The sequence below is a fragment of the Ylistrum balloti genome, unplaced genomic scaffold, assembly GCF_031769215.1.
Source record: "Ylistrum balloti isolate Yb309-2 unplaced genomic scaffold, AGI_CSIRO_Ybal_v1 Utg369778, whole genome shotgun sequence".
Taxonomy (NCBI): domain Eukaryota; kingdom Metazoa; phylum Mollusca; class Bivalvia; order Pectinida; family Pectinidae; genus Ylistrum; species Ylistrum balloti.
Window position 1 is genome coordinate 335,013 of NW_026781968.1, and position 19,518 is coordinate 354,530.

At 33.4% G+C, this 19,518-nt stretch overlaps 2 protein-coding genes across 2 annotated transcripts; both read left to right on the forward strand.

The window, feature by feature from the left end:
* Positions 1-759: 759 nt before the first annotated feature.
* Positions 760-14,794, forward strand: LOC132544056 (solute carrier family 23 member 2-like). The gene is made up of 12 exons (XM_060207623.1): positions 760-819; positions 6,152-6,361; positions 6,709-6,866; positions 7,343-7,443; positions 8,187-8,266; positions 10,079-10,260; positions 10,524-10,644; positions 11,033-11,189; positions 11,612-11,865; positions 12,395-12,668; positions 13,693-13,788; positions 14,565-14,794. The coding sequence occupies exons 1-12, from the start codon at positions 760-762 to the stop codon at positions 14,792-14,794; spliced, it is 1,923 nt and encodes a 640-aa protein (XP_060063606.1).
* A 3,206-nt stretch (positions 14,795-18,000) lies between these two features.
* On the forward strand, positions 18,001-19,059 carry LOC132544057 (transcription intermediary factor 1-beta-like). The gene has a single exon (XM_060207624.1). It carries the CDS (start codon positions 18,001-18,003, stop codon positions 19,057-19,059), a length of 1,059 nt encoding a protein of 352 aa, XP_060063607.1.
* Positions 19,060-19,518: the final 459 nt, after the last annotated feature.

The window sequence follows — 19,518 nt, forward strand, 5'->3', positions numbered from 1 at the left end:
CTATCACCTGTATCAGAATGTACTTAGTACATATATCTATCACCTGTATCAGAATGTACTTAGTACATATATCTATCACCTGTATCGGAATGTACTTAGTACATATATCTATCACCTGTATCACTTAGAATGTACTTAGTACACATATCTATCACTTCTATCACTTAGAATGTACTTAGTACATATATCTATCACCTGTATCGGAATGTACTTAGTACATATATCTATCACCTGTATCACTTAGAATGTACTTAGTACACATATTTATCACTTCTATCACTTAGAATGTACTTAGTACATATATCTATCACATATATCTATCACCTGTATCACTTAGAATGTACTTATGTACTTAGTACATATATCTATCACCTGTATCAGAATGTACTTAGTACATATATCTATCACCTGTATCGGAATGTACTTAGTACATATACGTATCACCTTTAACACTTGTAATTCTGACAGCAGGTTTCATGCCAAGAGATGTGACATATCAGAAGCCGTACTTTAAAGTAACCTATGAATTCAGGTCAAGGTGTTCCTCTTAATTATAATTACTTCAATATCATCTCGTCGCAGCACACGTGTAGTATGTGTGTTCAGAAAAAAACATTGAACATAACATGACCTTACCTGGCGCTACGTGACTTGATTACATACTTTTCGTTCAGGTACAGTGATTTTAAACTAAGGCCTATCTCTATGACAATTTATGGTCTTAATCGATGAATTATTACGTGATTTAGAAGTGTAGTCATGGAGATCAGTGCTATAAACGAGGGATATACCATGTCGGAACGAACGGAAAACAATAAGGTAAAAATGATATGTATATCAAAGGCACCTTTGTACTTACTGCAGGATGGTTTTTAACGGTTTTACATGTTATTTTATTTATCTTACATCTAATAATGTTCTCGCCCAGGTGTTTTCTTCCGATGATGTTCCATATAATGTACAACAGTCTAAAGACTTTGAATAATATTTGAATTATAGTTTATCCGTTAAAAAAAAGGAAAAAAAGCGTCTTTGGTGATATGTACATTTTTTTTCTATGGAAATAAGGTCAGCAGATTACCACGTCCTCATAAACTTTGAAATAATTTCATCGTCACGACTTTATAAAACCCATAATGATAACCCAGACGAGTTGTATAAATATATGAATATTTTCTAAAATCTGTGATCATCAAAATTTGGTTTATCTGATATCCAGTTCATGAGTTGTAGTGAGATGTGTCTGAATCTAGAGCTAGGTATAAAACATGTCACTTAAATTGCATGGAGAATAATACATGTAACAGTTACAACGCGAGCGTTTATATCATGGAGTCAGTATGAATACAAACATGAAAATGATATAGTTCTAACTATAAATACAAAAATTTACATGATTGTCAGTTTGAAGAAATATATTTATATAAATATCAGTTTAAACACTAATATTTACATAATTGTAAATATGAACACATACATTTTAACATTTAACACACATTTACGTAATTGTGAGTATTAACATATATTTACATAACTGTCAATATTAACACATATTTTCGTAATTGTCAATATTAACACATATTTACATAACTGTCAATATTAACACATATTTTCATAATTGTCAATATTAACACATATTTACATAATTGTCAGTATTAACACATATTTACATAATTGTCAGTATTAACACATATTTACATAATTGTCAGTATTAACACATACTTTACGTAATTGTCAGTATTAACACATATTTACATAACTGTCAATATTAACACATATTTACATAATTGTCAGTATTAACACATATTTTACGTAATTGTCAGTATTAACACATATTTACATAACTGTCAATATTAACACATATTTTCGTAATTGTCAATATTAACACATATTTACATAATTGTCAATATTAACACATATTTACATAATTGTCAATATTAACACATATTTTCGTAATTGTCAATATTAACACATATTTACATAATTGTCAATATTAACACATATTTACATAATTGTCAATATTAACACATATTTACATAATTGTCAATATTAACACATACATAATTGTCAATATTAACACATATAATTGTCAATATTAACACATATTTACATAATTGTCAGTATTAACACATATTTACATATTTGTCAATATTAACACATATTTTCGTAACTGTCAATATTAACACATATTTACATAACTATCAATATTAACACATACATAATTGTCAATATTAACACATATTTACATAATTGTCAATATCAACACATATTTACATAACTGTCAGTATGAACATATATTTATACAATTGGTATTATTAGCATACAATGATATGATTGTAATTATTAACACATATGTTCATATAATTGTCAATATATTAACAACACAGATTTTTACTTAATTGCAATGATGAGTTCAAGTTTAAGTTCTTTATTACCTAAAGTCAACTTACTCATCGGATACAAGAAAGTAACAACATAAAACATTTATAACAATATACAAACACTTGATTACAGATACAATCCAGACCCGGAGAGAGCAAACTATAAGCTCAAGTGATCTCTTAAAACGTTAGCAACCTTGATATATTTAGACAATTTTGTAATTTCTTTTTGTATTTGTTTTTTACATTAAAATTTGTACTCGTTTAAACATATTTCTGATTTCATAATAGTTCTTTTTCAAAATGATTTTCCTCAGGCCCGTGTAGCAAGGACATTTCAATATAAAATGTTTTCTGTATCATCTAAATTACAAATGGTACATACTCGTAAATTTCATGGTATATTTGATATCGAATCTTTTCTACTTTTAAATTATGAGATACAGTCTAATTTGTTCAGTTTAATATGAAAATGGGTATAAATATGTCCTTTCGGTGAAGTTCTAATTTTCTCTGTACAGTCTTGTCTAAATATATCATAAATTCTTTTCCTGATTACATAAATTTACATTTTTTTCTGTTTCCCAAATATAACCTAAATGTTTAAAACCTATTTATCATTATTCTCCAACATATCTTCATGTCATCATTTTAATATGCAATTTTTTTTCTTTTTATATTTCATCCAATACTTAAATATTCTTAATTTTCTTAGAAATGTCAGTGGAAACCTACCAAGTTCTAAATAAACCATATCATTACACGTATATTTCCAAAACCCAAAAATATTTTCCAGAACATCGTGTGATTTTTTTCAACCTCAGGTACTTTATGAAAGCCCCATATTTCGCATTCATAACTTAAAATGCTATTATCATATGTGTCAAAGACCGATAATTGGGATTCAATATTAAAAATGATTTTTATCGCAAACGCTTAAAACGGAAAATAAAGCTTTTCGTCGTTTCTCTGCGATTTTTGTCCTTTTGTTGAGTAGCATGTCCAAATAGTTCAATTAATTTACAATTTCTAATTGGCAACCGTCACAGTTCCGGGTTTCGTCATTTTTCAAAAGGCCACCATTTCGAAAAACCTGAATTTTTGTTTTACTTGTATTGATAGTTAAATTCCATTTTTTATATATGAGACTAAAGAACTTAGCATACCCCGTAAGCCTTCAGGTCATCTGTGTACATTAACAGGAACAAGTTTAGAGTCTGAATTTCAACCGAAGGACAGTTGTCAATTAAAAATTGCATTTCAATAACGTACAGAAAAAACATTTTAGATGATAGAATTTCCCATTGGAACAATTCGTATTCATAGTCAAAATAACAAGATAATGAACCAATATGCTTAACACAACATTTAACACTACTATACCGCGACCTGATTATCTTTAATAATTATCCATCAATACCTTCCCTTATTGATTTAAACTACAAAACCAAATGCCTCAGTACAATCAACAATGCAGCAGTACAGTCTTCTCCTATTTCTCACAGTACGGTTAATTATTGTTTGTGTGCTTTTAGTGCAAATATAGCGCCAGTTGTAGAATGATTTTGTTTTCAGTCAAATTGAACATCAGATATTTTTCTAAATTTTAAGTCAAAGATCACCAGTCTATTATTGAGTATAGATGTGAAAAGTTTTCCTAGACAACTGACAGTAGTAATCCCGCTGTAGTTATTTAGTTCATTAGCACCCCCCCCCCCTTTTTGAAAAAAGAGACCTTTTCCCAACTTTCTGGAAAATATCCATATTAAAGCATAATGTTGAATAAAGTGATAAAGCAAGGCATTAACAGTCTTAAATTAAAAACTCATTCAAAATACCATCTGGACCACACACCTTATTCGTATTTAATTTATTAATTGCATTAAATATTATAAGAAAAGTAAAAAATGATCATATTTAGAACGATATTAAGTACATGTTTATACTTCCCGATGCTTACGACGCAGCCATTAATCATTTTAATTATTTTGTAATAATCATATTTCAGCTCGGTTTTTATTAAGTTAAACGACAAATGTAATTGTCTGGTACCATGTCCTTTTACATAATTGTGAAAACACTTTTCAATACAAATCTAGAATTAGATAGAGTAGAATCAAATCGTGAGATAAATTGTATGATACTGAGAATTAACTTTCGAGGCGACTTTAGAACCCTTAAAATTCACCGCAAAAATGTTTTTACTACAATTGTTATTGTCAAACGAAGGTCAAGTACATGTGTATATTCTGAGCAGTACTTTTATTCGAATGAATTAAACATATCTTGACGAAAGGTACACTTCTGCGTTGGGAATAATCTGTGACCAGTACGTCATTTTTCTAAAAACAAAATAAACAAGCTCTAGGTAATCGAGTTCTACCACAGGAACGGGTCACACACGCTGACCTCACACAGTCCTGAATAAAATAGATGTTAAACATTGCAATTTGCCGTCCGTTAACATTGCTGTGTTCTACATCCATAAAGTTTTTCATGCCTAGACACATATTATTTATCACGAATAATGTCTGATGTAAACCATACTGATGACAAACAAACAACTGTCTGTTTTTAGACATATCCGTTTTATCCGTTCAGAGAAGTATTTACTTAGATAAAAAAATTAAATATCTGCGTGATTTATGTTCAATCAAGGTGTACGGGGAATTTTGTCGTGAATTCGTCCTTGTATATATGTTGTATTAAACGTAGAAACGATGTTTCCCCAGAAAATGTTTGCCATGTAGTACATAATGTACTTTCTAAAATCTTAGATAAAACAATAATGCTATTAAAGCAAAGATGTACTGGTTCAATAAGAAAGCGAAAGTGGTAAAGCTTACTGATAACGAAAGAACTTGTGTAAAATCTTACAGCTTTTCATTAAAAAGGAGTCGTATGTTTATCAAATAAACATGTGGTCTTCAATAAACAAAAAATTCATATATAAATAATAGTCAAAGAACATCGAAAAATATTGAGATAGACAATAATTGAATGCAAAATACGTAGTCAATACCAGTTTAGTAATTCTTGCCTATGTCTAGATTTAATCTCCACGGATGACATAGAAACTAAAATTCGTGATTAAATCCAAGTAATGTTATGTCATCAAAGTGAGAACAACGTTGCGACAACTCAAATACGACACACTTTTATACGTAAACAAAACGTCGATGTCATAATAAATAAAGAAATGCAGTGTTTGGATTTTATTGTGGATTTTATACGGCTTAATTCTTATCTTAAATAGGAAAACAGATGGCATCTTTTAATTTGTTTGATTGCCAGAATCATCAACAGCAAGAGGATAAAATAGTGATGACAATAGTAATGACAGACAATTGTAAAAAATGTAATTGTGTTTCTATGTAGGTTTTTCTGACTTATGCACATAGATAAGGGTTTCTATAACAAAAATATTTATTTGATATCGTCAAAAATTCATTTTGGCTGATTGAATAAGCTGACAGGGAAAGAGATGTCCTTATTATCAAATACATCCAATGTCCATGTTTAGAATACCTTTTTTCCCGTCTGTCATTTTGAAGTTCAAGATGATATAGTTATCTACCTTGCTCTTTTTCAGGAATTTAGGATTGACCAAGATTTACATGGCGGGTACAGTCGATGAAACAGAATATGGTTGATATGTTGCCCTAGTTTTATCGGATTGGAGTTTGAATTCTGTTGATATGTTGATGTTGTCCTTGTTGTTTTTGTCAAAAACTAATAAACTGTTATATTGAATATGCTTTTCGCTATAGTACCTCGATGTACCCGGGACAAGAATCACTTCGTCAAATGTAGAAAAGCGAAGACCTTCCAATGAAACAAATGTAAAGACTGACGAGGTCCAGCGTAGTTGTGTTACCATTCCAGAAGAGGAAGAAAAAGTCAAGCAGATGACAACTGATCTTATCTACAAGATTAGCTCCTATGTTCCTCCACATCTAACTCTCATGTTTGCCTTCCAGGTAAGATCTTTCTCCGAGACGTTTAATAACATATTTGCTACGTCGACATTTACTTAAACATATTTTGTAAGGCGAAAAAAAACTAATCAAACAAAACCGAAGGCTATAGCAAGTGTTATGATCGGTACACGATTGCAATAAAGAGGAGCTTACCAATAAAACTCGTTACTGAGATAATATCAAATAGTGATGACTAAAAGCTAGATTTGATCAGACTGTAATCTGATTACAAAAGTAGTCACTTTATTGTGGAAACTTTGATTTAGGTGACCATCTGGAGTTAAAATAGCGATTTCAGTATTAAGTTTAAATTTGAAATCAAGAATATTGCATATTGTTATTTACAGCAAGCTCTGTTATCCCTGTCTGGTTCTCTGGCCGTATCCCTGTTAGTAGCAGAAGTGGTGTGTGCTGAGGACAACGACGAATTCAAAGCCAAACTCCTGAGTTCTACCCTGTTCATGAATGGCGTCACTACATTTTTCATGGTCACTCTTGGAATAAGGTCAGTCTCTTCAAAAATGACTTTGGCATTTATTCTTATTGATCATGTCTATTTGATATTGATTGTATCCGCTGATTTAGTCCTTTTGGTATATTAGCGTTACACTTCATTGTACTTTCCGTGTATACCAGAAAACAGCAGTAGTCTTTCTATTTTTGTGACCTTGATCAATACCTTCATTGATTTACTAAGACTTTGTACTTCATTTACCCTAATGAAAATGAAATACATATAGAAAAATGTCGCCTGATGGTTATTTCATAATAGAAGTATTTCAATGACGAATAATTCACCATTTTATGTACGGCTTTGTTTTTTTATGATAGAAGTATTCTTATGACGAAAAATTTTATCTACGCCTTTAATGATTTTTATGACATACAACACCAACATCACAAAAACATCATATTGCAAATCCTTAGTCAGAGTGAAAGTACATCATGTTTCTTTTTAATACAATTCTGCGACCATGACAGATTACCGTTGTACCAGGGAGCTACACCTGATTATGTGGCACCACTTCTGGCTATGTCACAGATAGACAAAGGAAAATGCAACGGTACACGACCGATCAGCGGTAAGGTTACACAGCTAGTTTATTATCCTCGATAAGGTTATACAGCTAGTGTATTATCATTGATAAGGTTATACAGCTAGTTTATCATCATTGATCAGGTTATACAACTAGTGTATTATCATTGATAAGGTTATACAGCTGGTTTATTATCATTGATAAGGTTATACAGCTAGTTTATCATCATTGATCAGGTTATACAACTAGTGTATTATCATTGATAAGGTTACACAGCTAGTTTATTATCATCGATAAGGTTATACAGCTAGTTTATTATCATTGATAAGGTTATACAGCTAGTTTATCATCATTGATCAGGTTATACAACTAGTGTATTATCATTGATAAGGTTATACAGCTGGTTTATTATCATTGATAAGGTTATACAGCTAGTTTATTATCATTGATAAGGTTATACAGCTGGTTTATTATAAATTATAAGGTTATACAGCGTTTATTATCATTGATAAGGTTATACAGCTAGTTAATTATCATTGATACGGTTAGACAGCTAATTTAAAATCACTCTTTATCGCCATATTATCTAGTAAATATGCTATCATTTAAACCCACTCAGAAAATATAAAGCAGTGCAAGATAATTATGGCTGGCATGGGTTATGACAGTTTCCCCACGTTTCTCACGTTTGTAGTTCCTCAGACAATCACATTAAAAGATTCGCTCATTCTTTATCATGCATAACCCAATACCTTGGTAATTTTACAAAATCATTTTTTCACACGTAGTTTTCAACAACGTCACCAATACAACGGAGAGAAGCTTCCCAGAGGGTTCCGAAGAAATCATACTTCATTCAATACAGTCTGTAAGTTTCATTCATAATTGATTGAAGTCTGTAAGTTTATGCTTTGTAATACTAGTCAAATTACAATGTTATTAGTCTTGATTCAAACCCGAACTGCCAGTTCGTCACATCTATCATACCATAGATTGCAAATATATTGAATTTTAAACACTAGCAAGACTGCAGAGTCATTTAATATTTGCAAATTCATTATGTTTTATTCAAGCCAGAAGTTTATCATATTAAACCAATGTGTGGTAGGACATGCTTTACATAAACATATCTACAAGTTCATGCTTTACACAAATGAGACTACAAGTTAATGCTTTACACAAACAAGACTACAAGTCCATGCTTTACACAAATGAGACTACAAGTTCATGCTTTACACAAATGAGACTACAAGTTCATGCTTTACACAAACAAGACTACAAGTCCATGCTTTACACATGCTTTACACAAAAAGAACTACAAGTTCATGCTTTACACAAACAGAACTACAAGTTCATGCTTTACACAAACAGAACTACAAGTTCATGCTTTACACAAACAGAACTACAAGTTCATGCTTTACACAAACAGAACTACAAGTTCATGCTTTACACAAACAGAACTACAAGTTCATGCTTTACACAAACAGAACTACAAGTTCATGCTTTACACAAACAGAACTACAAGTTCATGCTTTACACAAACAGAACTACAAGTTCATGCTTTACACAAACAAGACTACAAGTTAATGCTTTACACAAACAAGACTACAAGTTCATGCTTTACACAAATGAGACTACAAGTTCATGCTTTACACAAACAGAACTACAAGTTCATGCTTTACACAAACAGAACTACAAGTTCATGCTTTACACAAACAGAACTACAAGTTCATGCTTTACACAAATGAGACTACAAGTTCATGCTTTACAAAAACAGAACTACAAGTTCATGCTTTACAAAAACAGAACTACAAGTTCATGCTTTACACAAACAGAACTACAAGTTCATGCTTTACACAAACAGAACTACAAGTTCATGCTTTACACAAATGAGACTACAAGTTCATGCTTTACACAAACAGAACTACAAGTTAATGCTTTACACAAACAAGACTACAAGTTCATGCTTTACACAAACAAGACTACAAGTTCATGCTTTACACAAACAGAACTACAAGTTCATGCTTTACACAAACAAGACTACAAGTTCATGCTTTACACAAACAGAACTACAAGTTCATGCTTTACACAAACAAGACTACAAGTTAATGCTTTACACAAACAAGACTACAAGTCCATGCTTTACACAAATGAGACTACAAGTTCATGCTTTACACAAATGAGACTACAAGTTAATGCTTTACACAAATGAGACTACAAGTTCATGCTTTACACAAATGAGACTACAAGTTCATGCTTTACACAAACAAGACTACAAGTTCATGCTTAAGACAAACACCAACTCATGAAATAATCTTAATCCAAAAGGTGTTCCGGAAGAGTAAACGTCTCTACTACAACGACCTCTCCCGGCATGTAAAACTTGGTATACAACATTGGAATTAATCGGTAAACTAAGGAATTGGAGTTTGGGTTATGATTTTGTTGACGAAGGCGTTCTTTTCAGTTTAGAATGGAGTATTATGGTATAAAATGATATTTTCAACTAGAAACTCGACCACTTTTATGATTTCGTCATCAGCATAGTTCACAACCATATCTATCTGTTCCGCTGTTCTTGTGAAGAAAAGTTCTCACAACAAGAAAAGGGTTAAAGTTAGTAATACGTGTCAAGGCATCTAGCAATGTCGGAGATGAAAAAGATATATATATTTTTTAGTTACAGGGAAGTTTATTAGCCGCCGGTGCTGTCCATTTCCTATTAGGAGCGACTGGATTGGTTGGAGTTTTGCTGCGGTTTATAGGACCGATAACTATTGTTCCAACCATTCTTCTTATTGGTATATACATGACACACGCAGTGATAAAGTTTGCTCAAGTCAACTGGCCACTGTCATTGATGTACGTTACATATCATTTAAAGACATTATCTAATTACACTTATCATTTGAAAGGATGTATTAGTATTGGTCGTGTTCAAGGCGTACTATAAATGAATACAGATTATTATGAAAACCTATTAATATTTCTTGACATTAGATATAAACCATCCTTTCCCGTTAGTTATCCTGCTTATTATGATATTTTAAAACAGATTATGGCATTTAAAATCATTGTGGGTTAGCCTACCGAGAAGGATCTGATTTAACTATAGCTTTTTTCAGGACATGTGCTTTAGCCATAATACTGTCACTATACATGGCGGAGATGAAAACGCCCGTACCGATATGGTCTAGAAAGAAATCCTGGCATATTATTCGGTACCCACTTCATCAGGTGTTCGCAGTAAGCATTTCCTGAGTGTGATGTCTCAATAAAAGGTCTCCGTTGTAGATATTAGGCAATATTTTTCACCTATTTATCTGGCACTCATTCATCGGTAGACAGTCGTTGTCATTGTTCGAAGTTATATCAGTAATAGTTAATTAGAGGCCTGTTTCATTCGTTCTCATATTTATCTTATCAATCTACCGAATACTTCGTCCAGAACAACTGATCATATTAAAAAGGATATCAATCTTAAGGCAATCCTGACTGCAGGAGATGGATATAATCGATTTTCCAAAATGCATATACAATGTACCAATGTTTGGAACACATTACCAGTGACGTCTCGGGTTTGTACGCGTTGTCCTTATTATTCTTTAATTCTGTATTGACGTTTACCGAATAGATCCTGATAGCCTTGGTGATAGGCTGGGTGATGTGTGCAGTTCTGACGACAGCAGGTGTGTTTAATACGGACCGAAATCACAGAGACTTCTACTCCCGAACAGATGCTAGGACGGATATTGTTCATAAATCTAACTGGTTCTACTTTCCTTATCCTGGTATGTAACATTCAACTTATGTCTAGCTGTCTTTATATATAATTTCATGACGACCATGGACCCTGAGCAAAAGGCTACTGTCCTTGAACCCCAAGTCATTTCCATCAGCATTAACATCAAAATCGTTTGAGTCCACGCACCTGATCATGGTTCTACTCCCTACATTATCCTAAACGGTACTTTCCGGTATTATTTGAAAATAAGAAGTTTACTTCCGTTTTGCTAAAATGAATGGTTGTGCATTGCACTACATTGATGATGATAAATGGTGGTTTCGTTCAGTGGAGTTCTAGGTGAAATATTCATTAAAATTTGAAGAATGTAAAGAGTGATTGATTTTCTACCTTTGAACGATTTCCGACCATGTAAATTACACATCGTTTGCAAGAGATCATGATATTTTGTGTCTTTTTTCTTTTCAGGACAGTTTGGACCGATGCGATTTGATGTATCCGTCTTTGTTGGTTTCATAGTAGCAACTATTGTTTCTATCCTGGATTCTATTGGGGACTATTACGCATGCGCCTCAATCTGTAAAGTCCCTCCCCCTCCTACACACGGTGTAAACCGTGGTATTGCAATCGAGGGGTTCTGTTCAGTACTATCTGGTATAGTCGGATGTGGACATGCCACCACCACCTACGGTGGAAATATAGGAGCTATAGGACTGACTCGGGTGAGTGTTTGTAACGCATGGTTTTATAGGCGATATAGGACTGACTCGGGTGAGTGTTTGTAACGCATGGTTTTATAGGCGATATAGGACTGACTCGGGTGAGTGTTTGTAATGCATGGTTTTATAGGAGCTATAGGACTGACTCGGATGAGTGTTTGTAATATAAGGCTTATTTCGCTGTATAACTTCAGCATGATTCGTCTGTGTTGTTTAGATGATGCTACATTATTTTTTTTGTTTTCCGGCGGTTGGTATCTTGTATTTTACTTTTTTTTACATTTTGTTTTTTGATATGCATTAGTTTGTAGAGGTTTGTGGTTGAAAGGATGTATGATTAATTCAATTCAATATATCACGCCACGATGACTATTAGATAATGAACGGTGTGTCCATATAAAAGGTATTCTACAATTTCTTTCTGGTTGTAGATATCACGTCTGCCCTTCATTTGTATAGAATTTTGTACAAATATTATTTTCATTAAAACCCCGTATTAAAGCATGCAAGTATAGCTGACTGTTCGTTGAAGGTTGCCAGTCGTCATGTGTTCATGGTAGTAGCCCTGATCTACGTAGTGTTTGGCCTAATTGGAAAAGTATCCGCCATTTTCATCACAATTCCGTATCCAGTGTTAGGAGGCGTTCTAATCGTTATGTTCGGTGCCTTCAATGGAGTCGTCTTATCCAACCTAAAGTGCGTCAATATGTCATCCACTCGGAACCTCACTATCATCGGAACATCTCTAATCGTAGGCTTGATGGTGCCACAGTGGATACGAGAATACGACAACCCAATTGACACAGGTTTATATAGTAAAATTATTGATATTAATGGCAAGGCCACATCTATATGTAATAAAGTTACAAATATTGACGTAACCGGTATACGATACATGTACTAGTATATAAAGACAAATTATTATCCTTATAGTACAAATGTACACGTATTGAAGACAAGCTTGTGTATATTCTTTACCTGTTTTTGATACAATCTTATTTATGCGTTGTGTAGCATTCCGTACTCTGTTTACTTATTGGAATGAATACTTAAGTGTATCTATCAACACCAATGTGTCCACAACCTATGGTGTTAACATATCGCAGTTGATTCCATATTCAAGGTCCTGCTCCCATTGTCTCGTTTCTCGTGTAGAAAGTGGTCAACTGACAGACAAGCACGTAACACAGTTATAGTTTATTATCTGATCCTAATGAGAAATGTTCTATTCGATTCTTTTCTTTTCGATGTGAAGCTGGGCGTGTTTGATGCTTGTTAGTTGACGCAGAAGACGCCTACTCTTTCGAAACCCCTGGTTTTGTTCTCCCTGTGCTTTTTTCAGGATTCTCTCTTTTGTTCAAATTTTGCCCCACTTTGATTGAATTTTAATTTTGGTTATGATTATGTTTACATGTTGTTATATTCTTGTTTTTTTCCAAATCATTGTTAAGATAGCATATAAGATATAAACCATTCTGACCATTGCTAAAGTTTACATATGTCATTACACATATGTTATAAAACAAGGAAGTTCATTTAAACAGTTAATATTATTGGACAGTAAGTAGGGTTTGGTAGAGGCTTCAATTTGTATCATTCATTGCACATACTAGAACTAATATTACTGCAGTTTTCCTCTAGTTTTAAAACATAATGCTGTTCAACTCTAATCTCCAGAGACATGTATGAATATATAGATTTATGTTTATTGCATTTATTGTTATATTCTTCGCCATCTGTTTCTATCCTATACATTTCAAAAGGGAAGCAACTCCGTCAGATTTATACTGTGATGAATTATTAACAAATACACGTATATTACTTAAACAGGAAATAAGGAGGCAGACGATGTGATAACAATGTTGCTTGGTAACCCTAACTTAACGGGTGGTTTACTGGCCTGCTTTCTCGACAATACTATTCCAGGTAAAATATCATTATTCCATCACTAACTTCCTTACCGTTAAAAGTCTTTAACACTAATATATTAGTTAAAAGTATACCGTTATGCTTCACTCTATGCATAAATATTGACATTAGTCGTTAAATATTCATCTGTGATATTTTAAATAGTGATTTATGATTTATGTACACAGTTTTGTAATTTATTCCTAAACTTTACCAGTATTTAGTGTCTTATCTAAAAAACATTTTCTTCAGGTTGGTAATGTTATTAGAATAGAAGTTCTTAAAATAGAAACAGTAGAAGATTAGAGTGTGACGTTTCGATGACCACACGGCCACCTTCTATTCTATATTGTATTCAGTGTGCTTTGGTTTTGTTACGTTATGTTTTGGATTGTGTTGCAAAACTTTTAGAAAACTTATGTTGGGGACTTATAATGTTTACAAAAAAACTTAGTCCCATATCTTAAAAATGAACAATAATTAAAGGATTCTGATTTCGAATAACAACAAGTTCGTACTGATTATATAGATAACAGTAGTATCATGTGTCACAACCCTTGACTCCTATTAACCATAATATCATTAAAAGTAACAAGTCGCACTAATGATTAATTGACCTCATATTCATACCGTTTCCTTGCCGAATACCGAGGTCGATTTCATGAATAACTTTTCTTGTCATTTGAAGCCAGATACATTTTTACTTGCGAGAACAGAGCAATACACAATAAGGTATATTGTACAAAGCATAATTTGACCGTTAATGACTGTTGTTAGCATTTATACTACTACAGGCACAAGGGAAGAACGAGGTATTGCGGCGTGGGAAGCCATTGAAGAAAGTCCATCCTCAAAATATTCGGAGGGGTATGAGGTATATGAACCTCTACTGTTCGACAAGCTAAAACATTTCAAAATACTAAGGTTCCTTCCATTCATGCCTGCTCCTCAAGAGAAAGATTTGAAAAATGAGAGGTCATTGTCTATTGATCAAGGTAATCTCAATGGCATCACCAGTTTCTAAAATACTATTCAATGATGAAGAGACATATGAATTGCGGGGAAAGTTTCGCCACAGTTTAACGTGTCACGAAAATTAATGAAATGTTTAAATCACTATAAGATAATTTCTGTCGATGTGTGTATGTATTACCCTGTACCAAGAAGGATTAATTATCTTGGCTGAAAAATGACAATTATAATGTCAGATTGTGAAGGTTAAATGTGTGGAGAAATATATGATTCAAAATGGCAACTGTATATGTAGTGTAATTTTGGTGAACTAAAATTATAAAAGAACATTTATTTAATGTAAATAAGAATATAGATAAACATCTCTGGAAGTTGGTTTGGTGAATTGAAATAAAGCTATATCTCATTTTTGCAGTGAAGTAAGATCGATACATATATCATAAGTATATTTGTTTTATAAAGTGGCATCAAAATATATGCTATGATAACATCCATTGCTGAAATCGGGTTATGACCACACGTGTTAACTCCTAGTGGAGCTGTAATTGACCGAAGGTTTCCATTTTTTAATTATGACGTCATAAGTTCCTGACGCCAAAGTTGTTCTTTTTTCCACATTATATCAAATTTTCGACGACGCAAGAGATTTATACGACATTATTTTACTTTCTACATACATCATGAAACAGAGGATGGTTTGCTTTAGTAAGGATATAGAAAGATCAAAAACATTTCTGCTTAAATGATTTTCTGCTTTGAAAGAGAAACATAAGGACATAATCAAAACCTGGATTAGCTATTCTTAATCTTGTGCAATCTTTGACAATAAATATTGTACAAAAGACACACAAGTCAATAGCATCTTTTAATAATTCAGAGTTAGATACACTAGTGCTAAACAATGAAGTTACCTACATCATACAGCTCTTTCGTCCTTTTAGGACTTGTCAGTGATGTTACATCATACAGCTCTTCCGTCCTTCTATGACTCCTCAGTGATGCTATATCATACAGTTGTTTCGTCCGTCTATGACTCCTCAGTGATGCTACGAGCCTAAATTTTGAAGCCTAAGAGGCGAATGCGGAAACTCCAAATTGTGATCGAAAGATCAAGAACCAAGCTAAATGATATGTTCATCGGATCCATCCAGTGCGGACTCGCATATCTCAAATCTCTGTGATTATTGTGATAATTAATGTTTTATTGAAATCTATTCAAGACTTCTAGAGTAATTCCCGCAAGAGAAATATCCTAGCAACGGGAAAACGTTGAAATTGTTGACGCAATTAACCGAATCACGATCTCAACTAATTTATATCTCAAAATCGCAGATATAACATTGGAATTCGTTGTATTTTTAATTCAGCCTTTCAGTATATTCTTTTTTCCCGAAAATAGCAAAAAATAGAACCTTACGAAAATAGTGAAAACCAGAATACAACGAAAATAGTGAAAAATAGAACCTCACAAAAATAGAATCCTATACTGAAAGTGAGAAATAGAATCCCACAAAAATATATGAAAACAGAACTCAAGGGAAAACCAGCACTCACAATACAAAGTTAATCGATGACGGGCCTGGTTCATTGAGTGTTTCCGCGGTTACGTATGTCAATGAATTGGGCGCGTTGTGCTGCTCATTTATGTCATATATAGCGTATGACGGTCATGTTTTTTTTGTTAAATTTCTACAGTAGTTATTCCAAGACAAGGTTCTCTGTATGTTGTTGTGCTGTAAAGTGCTTGTTGTTAGTATTTGCATTCTTATATATTCCTTTTGTACTTACCAACCATGAACCATTGTAATATGAGTACACTGTACATTTCTTGTGTTATTCAATTGAAAACAAATATATTGTGTCGATGTCGTCCATTTGTTGTGCTTATGGAAACTTCTTGATCCTATTGATCAATAAAACGATCTATTGCTTCAAATATTGAAATACTTCAAACAATTAACGTGACCGTGATGGCATGACTAGAGCAGCCAACATCAAAGAGCCATCTATAGATCGATATAGATTCACAGCGAGTTCTTATAATATCGATACTGCTCAGCGAATTAAAACAAAAAATGCAGCAGGTGTGAAATATATCAAGTTGTCGTGTATAAATAATCATATTTTATTCACGTAATGAAAGTATAACAAGTCCTCCATATCCAGATTAACAACTGTTATCTCCATTGGGATCTGTAGTATCTTAGCAACACGGATGTTGAATAGAGCACTGTGTATACGTAATCACGCCTTGTTAGGCTACCTCTATTGACAATGATATAAAGTGAACGGGTTTGGATTGGATAGTTTATGGCATATTATTAAAATACATACCAGTTATTAATTAGAATCCGAAATTGACAGGAAGTTTTCGAAGAATTTGCTTAATGAATATGCTTTTTAAAGTGAGCACCTATATTATCGTTATTAAAGTTGTCACACTACAGTGACGCTAGACATTATGTATCCGATCGTCTTTGAGACTTAAAGCTAGACATCGATTCCTTGTCGGGACGTGTAGGTGGTGATTTGTGCCCATGGTGACAGGAATGTCGGGCTCGGTACACCGGGTGGGCCAGGCATGGGTTCAATGAATGAGCCACTTGCAGTAAAATGATTGTAAACACTGATCCTGACAGCAGTGGTGAGTATCTGATCGATCTGGAAACAATAATCATGTCTATCGATTTTGTACAAATGAGCCAGACATACTCAAGGGAAATAGTGTTAACCTACATGTGCAGTAGGTTGTAATTTTCTATGGGAAATATTTCGGAATCAGTACTCTCCAGACGGCAGCTACTTTCAGGATCTTGGACTATGAATAACACTGAAGTGGTAAGCATGACATGTGCAGATAGATTCCTGTTATCAATACAACAGTAAAGTATACCATATCGGCCCATTACTTCCATACAGCCAGGGAGAACACGACAGGAATTATGTATTTAATTGGTGGTGTGGGCTGGCTGTGTTTATAGGCACCCAGCAGCATGAAATGAGGATAAAACTGACATGTAATTGTGATGTCTTCTTAAACGGTACATTATTTCCAGTTAAAAACAGGGTAAAGATATCGAAGTTACTTTCTAATATTGCTGCTACAATGGACATGTTGTTCTGGTATTGTCTATATAATAGTGTATAGCAAACTTGAATACCAGCGGCGGACGTTGTTGTGTAAAAACTGTGATTAACACCATTTAGATCCAGTGAGTTGCGTTTGCTCATGTAACCTAAAGGTAATGTTGTAGAAATATGGCTGATGACCTTAGCAACGGTACTGAACACGTGTCTGTATGCTTTCTGTGTCAGGACGACTTCCGGGACCCACGCCTTCTCGAATGCTACCATACTTTCTGTTTCAGGTGTATTAAGACTTACATCGACATCAACAACCGCGGGGGTTTATACAAATGTCCTTTGTGTAAGGTAGAAATGAAAGTTCCTCTGCTTGGAGCTATGGGTCTGGAGAAAAATTATTACACCGAATCTAAGAACTCAGAATTGAATTCAGGCATCAATTGTGATATTTGTCAGCAGAGGACGCCGACAATGACCCATTGTTACCAATGTGACCAGGATATGTGTGAGTCGTGTGTGACCTATCACGCCAAGGTCGAATCCACCAAAGACCATAAAGTAGGCGATATAGCCAAACCCGATCGTCCTAGAGATCGACGCATTGTGCGCTGCTTCATTCACAAGGCAGACATGCAGTATTATTGTGAGGAATGTAAGGAACTGATTTGTCTGGACTGTAATATGACGTCACACAAACTTCACACATCCAAAGAAGTAAGTGAGGCTGCTCTGACTTATCGACAAGAACTGGCAGATGAATTAATGAAAGATGAGTATAAAAGTCACTTAAAAGAACTGTCAGAAGGTAACAAGGAAATACAAGCAGACAAAGAAAAAGCGATAGCACTGCTTGATAAACAAAAGAGAGATCTTCAGAAATACTTGGAAACGATACGGCTCGAGCTCATGCAGCAATTTGTAGATGATGATGATGACACGGAAACTGAAAGTTCAAAAGAAGGTGAAAATGAAGAAAAGAAGGACGATAAACGACAAAACGATGAAAAGTTCAAATCGTTTGCAGATGTTTATTTCTTGGCGTCTCAAATGATAGATCAAGCAGACGATACAGTTATTGTAGAACACGGTGCCAAATTGCTAGAAAGTCTTCGAACAATGAAGAAATCGGGCGAAAAATCGAAAGACGTGCAAAAGAGAAACATGTCTTTTCAACCAGGAACCCTGAACAAAGAGCTTTTGAGAAGAATGTTTGGAAAGTTAGTCTTTAAATAACAATTTGAATCAAGAATGGTATGGATGAACATCATGGTAACCAAATCGTTAAACAGTTTTTAACATGTTACCTGTATAATTGAATACATTGTATGACTATTACAATGCAAACACATGCATGACTTTTACAACGTAAACACATGTATGAATATTATTATGTAAACATATGTATGAATATTATAATGTTAACATACGTATGAATATTATAATGTAAACATATGTATGAATAATATAATGTAAACATACGAATGAATATTATAATGTAAACATATGTATAGATATTATTATGTAAACATATGTATGAATATTATAATATAAACATACGTATGAATATTATAATGTAAACATATGTATGAATAATATAATGTAAACATGTATGAGTTAGTATATATAGTAAGAACAGGACTGGCATTTGTTAAAAAGATGTTGTCCAATTTCACTCAATCAACAAACGCAGCG

Coding starts and splice junctions, on each gene's coding strand:
- LOC132544056 (XM_060207623.1), top strand. CDS start 760: ATGGAGATCAGTGCTATAAACGAGGGATATACCATGTCGGAACGAACG. Junction 820..6,151: donor AACGAACGGAAAACAATAAG/GTAAAAATGATA, acceptor TTTTCGCTATAG/TACCTCGATGTACCCGGGAC. Junction 6,362..6,708: donor CTCTCATGTTTGCCTTCCAG/GTAAGATCTTTC, acceptor TGTTATTTACAG/CAAGCTCTGTTATCCCTGTC.
- LOC132544057 (XM_060207624.1), top strand. CDS start 18,001: ATGGCTGATGACCTTAGCAACGGTACTGAACACGTGTCTGTATGCTTT.